Source organism: Verticillium alfalfae, genomic scaffold, assembly GCF_000150825.1.
Source record: "Verticillium alfalfae VaMs.102 supercont1.10 genomic scaffold, whole genome shotgun sequence".
NCBI classification, from domain to species: Eukaryota; Fungi; Ascomycota; class Sordariomycetes; order Glomerellales; family Plectosphaerellaceae; genus Verticillium; species Verticillium alfalfae.
The window spans coordinates 599,909-611,139 of record NW_003315029.1 but is presented as its reverse complement, the minus strand read 5'-3'; the positions used below and the strand labels follow the sequence as shown (position 1 = coordinate 611,139).

The 11,231-nt window shown below is 57.8% G+C and overlaps 5 protein-coding genes across 5 annotated transcripts in view; 1 reads left to right on the top strand and 4 right to left on the bottom strand.

The window, feature by feature from the left end:
* Positions 1-61: 61 nt before the first annotated feature.
* Positions 62-2,702, bottom strand: VDBG_07635 (conserved hypothetical protein; the record flags this gene model as incomplete). Its single annotated transcript, XM_003002130.1, has 3 exons — positions 62-116; positions 211-2,368; positions 2,471-2,702. The coding sequence occupies 3 exons, from the start codon at positions 2,700-2,702 to the stop codon at positions 62-64; spliced, it is 2,445 nt and encodes an 814-aa protein (XP_003002176.1).
* Positions 2,703-3,772: 1,070 nt separating this feature from the next.
* On the bottom strand, positions 3,773-4,558 carry VDBG_07634 (predicted protein; the record flags this gene model as incomplete). Its single annotated transcript, XM_003002129.1, has 1 exon — positions 3,773-4,558. The coding sequence occupies one exon, from the start codon at positions 4,556-4,558 to the stop codon at positions 3,773-3,775; it is 786 nt and encodes a 261-aa protein (XP_003002175.1).
* A 946-nt stretch (positions 4,559-5,504) lies between these two features.
* Positions 5,505-6,565, bottom strand: VDBG_07633 (8-amino-7-oxononanoate synthase; the record flags this gene model as incomplete). Its single annotated transcript, XM_003002128.1, has 2 exons — positions 5,505-5,626; positions 5,737-6,565. 2 exons carry the CDS (start codon positions 6,563-6,565, stop codon positions 5,505-5,507), a joined length of 951 nt encoding a protein of 316 aa, XP_003002174.1.
* Positions 6,566-6,928: 363 nt separating this feature from the next.
* On the top strand, positions 6,929-9,451 carry VDBG_07632 (adenosylmethionine-8-amino-7-oxononanoate aminotransferase; the record flags this gene model as incomplete). Its single annotated transcript, XM_003002127.1, has 3 exons — positions 6,929-7,118; positions 7,239-8,706; positions 8,761-9,451. The coding sequence occupies 3 exons, from the start codon at positions 6,929-6,931 to the stop codon at positions 9,449-9,451; spliced, it is 2,349 nt and encodes a 782-aa protein (XP_003002173.1).
* Positions 9,452-10,807: 1,356 nt separating this feature from the next.
* VDBG_07631 (benomyl/methotrexate resistance protein) overlaps positions 10,808-11,231 on the bottom strand; it is a gene marked incomplete at both ends in the record, with an annotated part of 1,807 nt that continues 1,383 nt past the window's right edge. Inside the window, 2 exons of the mRNA XM_003002126.1 lie at positions 10,808-10,990; positions 11,055-11,117. Of these exons, the coding sequence (XP_003002172.1) occupies positions 10,808-10,990; positions 11,055-11,117 (246 nt within the window). The remainder of the gene's footprint in view (positions 10,991-11,054; positions 11,118-11,231) is intronic.

The following is an 11,231-nucleotide window of genomic DNA, read 5'->3' as shown; positions in this document are numbered from 1 at the left end:
CCCACCCTCGTGTATCTACCCGTCATGTCCCGGCCCCAGCCAGGCAGTTCTCTACAAGTCTTCAGTCGCTCAGCCGCCTCATGGAGCAGCTCAGCATGCGCATCCTCAAAGCTCGCCTGCAATAATCGTAGCAAGTCAGGCAATCCATCACCCAACCCCCTTGCCGTCTCCTCTGTGAGCTCAGAGAGGTTTGCGATGCGGGTCAAATACGTAGCGGTGCTCAAATATGGTCCCGAATATGGCGGCGGTGCCTGCCCACCGTTCAACGCCCGCACAAGTGACCATATACCCAATGCCGCGTAGTAAAGTGACCACGGGCGGTGGGGGTCTGCCTCGTTGCGGCACGAATACCAGGCGTCTTGGAGCGGAGGGTACCCCGACCCCCGGCGGGAACCTCCCACCAGAACACGATGAAGCAGCTTGAACGCGTGCAGCACGGCATGTCTCGTGCTGGCCTTGCTCGACCAGATTCTCATACGCGCAACAGCGTTGCTGTAATCGCGCGTCGAAATCTTACGGTTGACCAGGCGTTTTGCGCCCGCAAAGACCTGGCAGGTCACGATATCGACTTGAAGTGCAATATGGGCGAAATGGTAGAGCACAGATGGTGACTGAACTGGCCCATTCGCGCTGCCATGGCTCTCCCCAAGATTGGTTTCGGACAGGCCAATATCGGCATCGTAGCTCTCTTTCCAAATATCGAAAGCTTTCAGGATCGTCCTTCGCCATGTGTCGTGCTCAGATGTGCGCGTGGGGCGATCGAGCCACTTGATCTGGCTGTCGCGATGAGAGAGATGCCAGCCAACGCTGAGCAGGCCGCACATGATGATCATGCGACCAAACGAATGTGTCTTCACCGGGTTGCAGTGAAGCGCAGACTTGAGCCCCTCGAGGAAAGAGATCTGTTTGATGCCATACATACGCCACGTGCTGTCAACGCTCCGGAAGCTGTCGGGGTTCGGCGCCGCCCAAAGGCTGTCATCGCACGGTAGAGGGAGGCGGATCTCATCCGGCGCCATGTCGGCGAGATGGCCAAACATGGTGGCATGGATGATATCCATCATGAAGGCTCCAAAAACAACACGATGCATGGACTGCGTCTCAGCCCAGCGCACCCACCATGTTCGCGAGTCTGACGAGCCGTCATTTTCACCCGACGGTGGCGCTTCCTCAGGCGGTGACTCACTGCCCGCTTTGCCGATGAGGGGACTGCCCCGGCGCAAGAGAGTCAGGGTCGCGGAGTGGTAGATATGCGCCCGCTCATGGAACTTGCGGAAAGAGAACAGCGTCTCATAGTATTCGAGCAGCAGAAGTGCCTGCGCCACCCACAGAGCCACAGGCGGATTGGCGTCTTCGGCAGTCACGATTTCCCAGCGAACGCTCGATATGATAACGTCCGCGAAACCCCCGTACTCGACGTATGTGCTCGTCGTGTCGCGAGCCCTCAGAGATGCAGCGCCGAGTGCAAGCATGACCATGACGAGGAAAATGGGGCATCGGTTGCATGAGAAAGTCGGCTGATGTACAATAGGCAGCCGCGGGGACACATCGACCCAGTACGTGTGCAGACAATGTCGCATCATGTCGAGACTGAGGCCGGGGACGTCACCGCCGCTCTCTTGTACGATTCGGGTGATTGAGGCCTCGTACTTGGGCTGTTTACTGCGGAATAGCCGGAACCAAGACAAAATCTCTTCTCGACGGTGCTCCGTGAGAAGGTCGTCATTTTCTTGGCGCGGCGGCGTGGGATCTGGCTGCGAGCGGCTTGTCAGTGACTCGTAGTCGTAATTGATGTTGTTGTTGAACGTCGACTCCAAGCCGCCTTCGAGAAACGGCATGTTGGCAACAGCGTTCAGCTCGTTCCAGCCAGCCTGGGCGTCAAAAAGCCACATAGCGAAGTTCTCGGATAGATGTCCATCCGCTTGAAAGCCGTTGTCGAAGGGCAACATGGTTGATGATTCAGTGGCCATGGTCACCGCCTCCCTTCCATAATATGCCGCCTTCGACCCCATGTTCACGTCCAAGCCGTGCATGGAAGGTTGCGGCGGAGGCCAGCTCGAAGGCTGAACCAGTCGTGGGGCCGGCTCCGAGTCGGGCGTCAGTAAGATGGCGGCATCGTGAGGTCCACTCGAGGTATGTGACGGGAACTGCGTTCGCGGGGCAGACCCGGCAGTGGATGTTATGTTTGCTGCTGGTGCGCTCGAAGTGGCCGCAAGTTCAGGATGTGATGACTTGAAGCTGAAGGTTCTGTTCCGGGGTATATAGGAGGATGTGAAGTGACGTTTCTTATGTCGAGCGAGGAGATCGGCGCGGACAAACTTTTGGTCGCAGCCAGGTTCTTCGCAACGGAAGATTTCCTTGGGCGCATCTGCAAGTCAATGTCAGTCAAGCGGGCTCGGTCAATCGAAACGGCGGCGCAACAGAGGCGTGAAGGTCACAGTCGTTTCCAAGCCGGGTGGGGACGCCTCACGATTCAACTGATGCCGGTGGAGATGCTCAGCTCGAGAGTATAATTTGTCGCAACCGGGAAAGCTGCAGCTGAATTTCTTTACGGCGCCTTTGCGACTGGCGCGTCGGTAGCTGGAGGTGGTGGACTCTTTGGACGACTCGGGAGGATTTGGTGATCCCTCGTCTGTTGGTGAGGGTCCTGGGTGGCCGTGAGCGGAGGGCGCGCCGCCCGACTGGGGTTGGTGGGTCGCCATGACCAGCGCCCTAGTCGCGCATTTCGAATGTCGTCGCGATGATGGATATGAAAGTTGCCGCGAATCTCGAAGCGATAGGGCTGCTGCGGGGAGCCGAAGAGGGAGAGACGATCCAGGGCGAGGTCGAGATCGAGGTTGGGGGGTCAGGCAATAGGCGGGAGAATAGGCGAGGTAAAGTTGCGGCAGTGGAGGGAAAGATGAGGAAAGAATGGCGAGCACAGCTCGCGCCGTCGGTCCTGTCACAGGCGAGAGCGACCCGACAAGTCAGGGCAAGCACGGGTGGGAACGCGGGGTCCCGCATAGAGAGCGAGGCAGGTTGGGGGGGGGGGCAAGGGGGGGCGGCCGAGGGGTGCCTGCCTCACAGGTCGAAGCGCCCTGGGAAGTGCTACCAGGGCCCAGTAGTAAGTAGTCAGTTCCCCTGTCAGTCCTTCCTCCCTCCCCCAAAATGTCCCCCAATCCACCCCCCGATCCTTCCACTGACCCCACGCCCACAACGCCTTACAGAGGCCCGCTCACTCCATTGGCCCTGCTAAAATGCAGGCGGGGACCAGTTCCCCCATGTCCGGGCCGTTTTCCTTATCTCCACTCGGCGGGCGTTGCCTCGACATGGGTGGGGGGTAACACTGGTCAGAAAGGTGCCGTACCTAGGTACCCAAGCACTCTACAGCATAGGGAGCTTGGTTCACCTATTTCCCCCTCGACAGATCTCGAGTCATCATCCCACGTGCCAGCCGTGCCGGCCCATCACGACATTCCTGGCAACAGCATCGCCAGTCATAATTGGACCTGTCATGGGTGGGTGGCCGCCGCGCCATCCAACACATCAAACCCCAGACACCGATGGCGCTCGTGCCTTGACCTATGTCGGCATCCGGAGCGAAAGGCCGAGTGGTTTCCCTTGGCTGATTTGGATCTCTGAACCCAATCAACCAGCTGACTAGGCCAACTAGCAATCACAGATCGACAACGGACGTTGCATTCGGGACGAGCCCGGCCCATGCCTCGTGGTTATCTATCGAGACCGATGCTGGCAGATGGCTCCAGGCGCTTGAGGTCTATCGCATGGCAGCTCAGGCGTCTGGTTCTCTTTTGCCTCGCTTCGACGATCTACTCTTGATCTTGTTCATCTCGCCAACGACCTTGAGTCCCGTTCCACCCAACAACCGACTGGCCGCCACCGCCTCCCGCTCGATCCTCTTCCAGTCACCGGTGTAATTCTTCGCTAACGGCCCGACGAGCGCCAGCAACACCGAGGCTAGCGAGCAGTCCGCGCCATGCCCCGGTCCAGTCCAGATTTCCCCGTCGTTGGCCCGCGCCGCGAACTCCTCCTCCCCGGCCAGCACGCTGTTGATGACATCTGGTACGGCCTGGAACTCGAGCACCCTGACCAGATCGACAACCACGAACTGCTTCGGGATTTTGAGGCCAATTTTCTGCAGCCCCAGGGCCAATTGCTTCGGCCGTGCAGTACACAGACAGAGCGTGGCGTATCTTTCGCTCAACTCGGCGAGGATCGCTTTAATCTTGTCCCTCATCAGGGCAGCTGGCTGCTCGTATGTGGAGCTCTTGCCGTAGTGGTAGTCTCGCGGCGGAGCATCCGTCAGGTTGCCGATAAAGGTGAAATCGCGTTCCGACTCGCACCAGCCTGAGGCATGGCGCGTCTTCGAAACGCCTCTTTTCAAAAGTGAGACTCTGAGCATCGGATAGCCAGTATAGCTCATGGGCGGGGCCGAGTAATCGAACAGAAGAATGCCGACATGTTTGCGGTCCCAGCACGTGGCTAGCTTGTCATTCTCGTCAGAGCGATCGCGCAGCCTGCTTAATTCAGTCGGTGTGAGGAGCTGTGGGCGCCGCATTGTGGCGTTGACCTTCAATGATTTTGCATGTGCTAATTGAGTTTGTGCCTAGAGGGTCCCGGACGAGCTTTCAGTGCCAACCCTTGCCATCTTTAAATATGCAACATGTCTCCAGGAAGCCTCCAAGGGGCTACCGTTATGAGTCGAGGAATCCCCGCCAGCTGCCTCGTGTTGAGTACAGCCCCTTTTTGGGATACGGGCGGACTTCCATCAGCCTTACAGTAACGCCCCTTATCAGCCTGCGGTGCCGGGTGACTCACCTTGCCGCATCGATCTCGTGCGTAAGAAGTGGGATGCATCAGAGGACATCGTCATTCTCGTCTCATAGGGGTAAATGCATTCCATGTTCGATTGAATTCTGGCTGCGAATAGTTTAATTTTTCAACCCCGCCCTGCACACATCGCGTCAAGAGCCCAATACTGGCCCACCTGTCTCTCACGTCTACCATCCCTCTTTTGTGTTGGAAAGAGTGCGACAAGCTAATGCTTCCAACAAGAATTTTTGATTGCGGCTTGCAAAGCCAAATCTCGAGCCGTGATGCGACTACTTGTCACCTAAAGATGAGCCTTCTGCACTGGTGGTTGGGTCTCTTGAAGGCCCTCCTTCTGTGTCTTGAGCACCCATTCCTCGACGACGCGGGCAGACCATCGACCTCTTCTTTCGTGTTGGCAGCATGTAGACAGACCCGTACCCTCTCGCTGCCTTTCGGCACTGTAGGTGCGACAATAGGACGGATGACGTAGCCTCGTTCTTGACAGTACAACGCCAAACTGCGCGGATGCGAGGTCAACAACGGGATAATGGGCGACGAGGGCAACCCCGCATCAATGCGCACCAGCGGTCGCGGGGCCGCGCCGTAGCGTGCGCAGATGGACACAAAGAGGCCGTGCGTGTACCCGATCAATTCTCTCAACCGCCGCCTCAACTCGTCGGCCATCTCTGTGGCTACGAAATCGTACGTGACCCTGATGCCCGCCAGCTCGCCGGCGACATGGCCGTCGTGTAGATCAAGGTACGCGCGTAATTGATCAGGTACTCCCTGACAACCGGCGCGCAGGAGAGGATGGCTGGAAGCGCGTGATTCGTTAGCGTCGGTGGATCCACACCCCCCTCCCCAGAGGCTCGGCACTCGGCTTTTCTGGGTCAGAACTAAGAAAGGAAGAGAGAGAGCACTTACCCCCTGAAGCCCCCATAGCCTTGCCGAAGGTGTGCAGGCGCGCAAAGACATCGCGCTCGAGCCCGAGCTCGCACACCAGGCCGCGGCCTTGCAGGCCGAAGAGGCCTGTCGAATGCGCCTCATCAACGATGAGCCGACCATTGCCGCGGGTCAAGTGCTGCTTGATGCAGTCGACGATTTCCCGCAGCGGCGCAACGTCGCCGTCCATGCTGTAGACGGCCTCGACGGCGACGAAGACGTTTCGCGTCCCGGCCCTGACCTCTCGACCGTTCGCGCCCTGGGTCAATGCTACGAGGATCTCACTCAGGCTTTGTCGTGCTGGCGGAGTATGGCCCAGAGTGTGGGGCCTCGCTGGGGAGACGCTGTTGTGCTTGAACGGCAGTCGTTGGGCGGCGCGGCTCATCCTCATGCCGTCGTGGGCGCTGGCGTGCACGAGCTCATCGTAGACCACGACATCTCCTGGCTGAGGGACGCAACTGAACAAGCCCACGTTGGCGTCGAAGCCCGAGTTGAAAAGCAGACCGGCAGGAGCATGGTGGAATGCGGCAACGTCGTGTTCCAGCGCTTCGGCATAGTTCGAATTGCCGTCGAGGAGCCTGGAGCCGCTGGATCCCAGGATGGACGTTCGAGAATTCGACGCGATCAGCTGTTCAAGGTGTGCTATGTAGGCTTTTTGAACCTCTGGCACGGCAGAGAGCGAGAGATAGGAGTTGGAGGAGAAGTCGACGCTCGTCGAGGGGAAGGAGGTCAGCCGGCGTAGTTGTGATTTTGACTTCCTTTCCTCCAGCCGCTGCCTCAGAGCTCTTTCCAAGCTTGAGGACGAGGACATGTTGACGGTGCACCCCGCGGCGGAAGATGTGACTCAACAAATAAAAGAAGCTGAACACGGGAGGTTTTCCGTTTTGCGTCGCGCCCATATATTCGCATGCTGGTCTGGGCCTGGCCGTCGCACATGTTGAGGGAATTGCTGAGGTAAGGCGAAGTGGCTTGCCGTCCGTCGGTTTAGCGGCCACAGAAGGTTTGACCCCCCTGTACTTGTTCATCACCTTCCCTAAGCCGTCGCACAGCCTCGCCCAACAGGCACGTTTTTAAGGGCCTCGATGCCCCTCAACACATCATGGAGCTAAGCAACATCTTGACACGTCCCCGCTCCCCCCATTGACGCCTCTACCTTTGGCCTCAAGGTCTGGTGATGGCACCCTTATCTGGCCTGTTGTGGCGGCACCTTCGCGTGCACCAGGTGTACGGCGCCAACACGGACGTGGGCAAGACCATCTTCACAACGATCCTCTGCAATGCCGCGACCAAGTTCTACAACCATGAACGCACCTCCTACCTGAAGCCTGTGTCCACGGGCCCGGCCAGTGAGGCAGACAGTTCGTGTATGTTTTATCTGTCGATCCGCCATTTTGTTCTAATCTAACTGGTCTGCAGAAGTACCCAGTACCAGGTCCGGCGAGACGGGGTCACCTCAGCCTGACCACGCTCGCAGACATATCGAGCGTTTCGCTCCCTCCGTCGCTGCAGAGACACTCGTGCAGTACGATGTACCGTGCAGCCCGCATACTGCAGCCAGGTTGTCCGGCCGGGTACCACTTCCGTTGCGGCTTTATCCAAGCTTGGTCTGACTGGTTGGCAGGACATTCCCTCAGATGACGCTCTCCGGCGGTCCATCCATGATCACGCCCTCAGAAACGCCGCCTTCGGTCCTGGATGGCTGTTTCTTGAAACGGCCGGAGGTGTGCATTCACCCGGTCCGACGGGAACCCCGCAAGCCGACCTCTATGCGCCTCTTCGACTACCTACTGTCCTCGTCGGCGACTCCAAGCTTGGAGGCATCTCACAGACCATTGCCGCGTATGAGTCCCTGAAATTACGCGGTCTGGACGTTGAGGCAGTGCTGCTCTTTCAGAATGCAACGTACGAGAACCATCTGTACCTCAAGGACTACTTCCAAGAACATGCAGGCATTCCTGTCGAGACGGTCACCGCCCCGCCAGAACGGCACGAGGATCCTCAGTACGACCATGGCGCTCTGTTAGCGTACTACGAGCGCGAGAGCTCTAGCGAAACTGCCCACGCCGTCCTCAAGGACCTGGATCATCGGGGCAAGAGCCGCATTGCGCGCCTCGAGAACATGCCTCAGAGTGCGAGCAAGAATATCTGGTACCCTTTCACCCAGCAAAAGCTACTCACGCCTGACCGCATCTCCGTCATCGATTCGGCCAATGGCGACTTTTTCCAGGTCTTGACCCCCGCCGCTGCTCCCTCCCCCGCAAACGAGAGTGGATTGCTACAACCGGCTTTCGATGGCTCTGCCTCTTGGTGGACCCAGGGTCTCGGTCACGGAAACCCGCGCCTCACACTGGCCGCTGCCTATGCTGCCGGTCGCTACGGCCACGTCATGTTCGCCGAGGCGATCCATGAGCCTGCCCTTGCTCTCGCTGAGAAGCTGCTCCACGGCATGGGCAACTCACGGCTGACGCGAGTGTTCTACACCGACAACGGGAGCACCGGCTGCGAGGTCGCCGTCAAGATGGCTCTTCGCGCTGCCAGGCTGCGCTACGGCTGGGCTGCCTCCGAGAAGATGGAAATTCTCGGCCTCAAAGGGAGCTATCACGGTGATACCATCGGCACCATGGATTGCTCGGAGCCGAGCGTCTTCAACGAAAAGGTAGAATGGTACAAAGGTAAGGGCTTCTGGTTTGACCACCCCAGTGTATGGTGCCGCGATGGCAAGTGGGTCGTCGACACGCCGGAGGCGCTACAGGAGGATCTCGGTGATGGAGCGAAGTTTGAATCTCTCAGCGATGTGTTCGATCTCGGCAACAGGGCTCAGACGAAGGTATATGAGTCGTACAAGAACTATTTCCGTTCCGTGTTAGAACGACTCCAGAAACAGGGCGGACGCAAGTTCGGCGCCTTGATGCTGGAGCCTGTCGTTCTTGGCGCTGGCGGCATGATCCTGGTGTGAGTTGCGCTCCCACACACACCCCAACCTTCATTTGCTGACCAACTGAGCAGGGACCCTCTCTATCAGAAAGCGCTCGTCGACGTCGTGCGTTCTTCGCCTGAACTGTTCGGCAACTCCACCATGCCCAGCACCACCGAGCACGACTGGCAGGGCCTCCCCGTCATCTTTGACGAGGTCTTTACCGGCCTCTACCGCCTTGGCCGTTTCAGCTCATCATCTCTGCTCGCCACCTCCGCCGACATTTCTGTTCACGCCAAGCTTCTCACGGGTGGGCTTTTGCCTCTCTCTACGACACTGGCCTCGGAGTCCATCTTCAACGCCTTTACGAGCGACGACAAGAGCGACGCGCTGCTTCATGGGCATAGCTACACGGCTCACGCGGTCGGCTGCCAGGTCTCCGTGGAGTCTTTAGACCAGTTGCAGCGCATGGACGAGAATGGCGCGTGGGACTGGGCCAAGAGGAACTCGAGTGGAAAGGCGCTAGATGCCGCTACCAGTCCGGGCCCTCGGGCACTACCTGGTCCATGTGGTCGAACGAGTTCATCGACAGCCTCTCGAGACAGTCCGACAAGGTCGCGGGCGCTTGGGCTTTGGGCAGTGTTCTTACGATCAGCATGCGGAGTGATGATGGGGTCGGATACACGAGCAAGGCTGCTGCTAGGCTTCAGGCTGGCCTTCGCGACGGCAAAGGGGCGTGGGATATTCACACCCGTGTTTTGGGGAATGTTCTGTATATCATGACGGGCCAGACAACGCAAGAGGGCACCGTTCGAGAGATGGAGAATTTGGTCCAAAGGGCTTTGGAGTCGCTCCGTAGTTCTTAGTGGACAAATATATGGAAAGTCAAAGCAGCTCCATGGCCATCTTTCCAATGAATCTCGAATCGTTCCACCAATCGAATGACTGAAGGCCTTTCCTGCTTGGACCAGTCGCTGCCCGTATCACAGAAAGATACTCAGAGGCACGAACTAAGAGTGACGACACACGCGTCATCCTATTGTCCAAGCGTTTGACAAGGTCTGGTGCCTATCCCCATTTCCACTGCCAGCATGGAATGCCCGTGCTGGATGAATGATAGTGGTGAAAGTATATTTTCAGTCACCCACGAACACAAAAGCAGCCAAATTGAAACGTAGTGTATAGCATCTCCGTTGACCAAGCGTTGCCATGTCGTGCCTAGTATGACAACATCGAAAGTGAGTTTTCTCATACGATATGGCATTTCCCATATAAGGCCATAAGTATGTGGTTATAATGCGCTATGTCCCTAGCAGCCGAAACCCAGGTAAGCATCGTAGACTCGTCGCTAAAACACAAGGCACGGCTACCAATTTCAAAGAACATGCGAGAGGCAAAGTCGCCGGGTCTTGGGCTTTGATGCAAGCGAGCAATTGGACTTGATACAAGATCCCCATTCCGCAACTAGAATCTTAGTACAGCTTGGCACCTTCAGGGGTCTGTGAAGACTAGCTGGACGCCAAGCAATCGCAAAAGGTTGTACCGAGGACTGGTGGCCGTAGTTTCTAAGGCACCACATTTCGCCACGAAGCATAATGCGCACGTCCAGAGGAATGATTCCCTTCTTTCATAGTTCAAGTGGTTTCGTACAGCAAGGATACTTGCTCAGTCCTTCCGTTTTTGTCAAAGGATGTGTGTATGTAAGACTAGAATTTCCATTGCTTAAAACTCATTCCCCTCTCCAGCATTGAATGTTCATATTGTATACGATTATCGAACTCGAAGATGACGCAGTTTGAAGCACTAGTCACGCTCACGACACAGCAACTTCCCAGACAACACTCTGCCCAGAACTTTTGAGCCACATGTATTTATCAGGAAATTAGCATCCTTCAGACTGTCTTGAATCTCCTCGAAGGCAAGCTACGGCCCACCCAGTATCTACAAATTACCGACAGCGACCGTCTATACTATGCTGAGTCCCAGTAACCCTCCCCAACGCCGGCCGGAAAAGAACAACGGGCTTCAATGCACATGCAGCGAAACAACAAAACAAAACCGCCCAAGCCCCTCACAGCTGGGGGTTGGACTTGGCGCGCAGCTTGGCGCCGTAGAGGTAGAAGAGGAGCGGCAGCGGGATCATGGCGGCGGAGAGGAAGCCCGAGGAGGCTGTTGCCCCAGCCGAGGCCGAGGGCGTTGTACATCTCGAGGCCGCCGAGGGGGCAGCAGGGCGCCGGCGAGGGAGCGCAGGACGGCGAGGGCGGCGGTGACGGAGGCGGCGTAGGGGGGGAAGGTGTCGAGGAGGTAGTTCTGGATGCACATCTGCGCGTCGCGTTAGTGGGCATGTACACTGGGGGGCAGGAGGCACAGGGCACGGGCAACGTACCATGACGCCCATGAGGCCGGCGCTGAAGACGACGACGCCGATCATGGGGACGATGAAGTGGACCTGGTTCTCGGTCGTCCAGCCGTAGATGAAGAGGCCGATGGGCAGGACGGTGGCGCAGGGTAGGGCGACGGCGGGCGTCAGACGGATCTCGGGCAAGAGTTCGCCGCCGGCGGT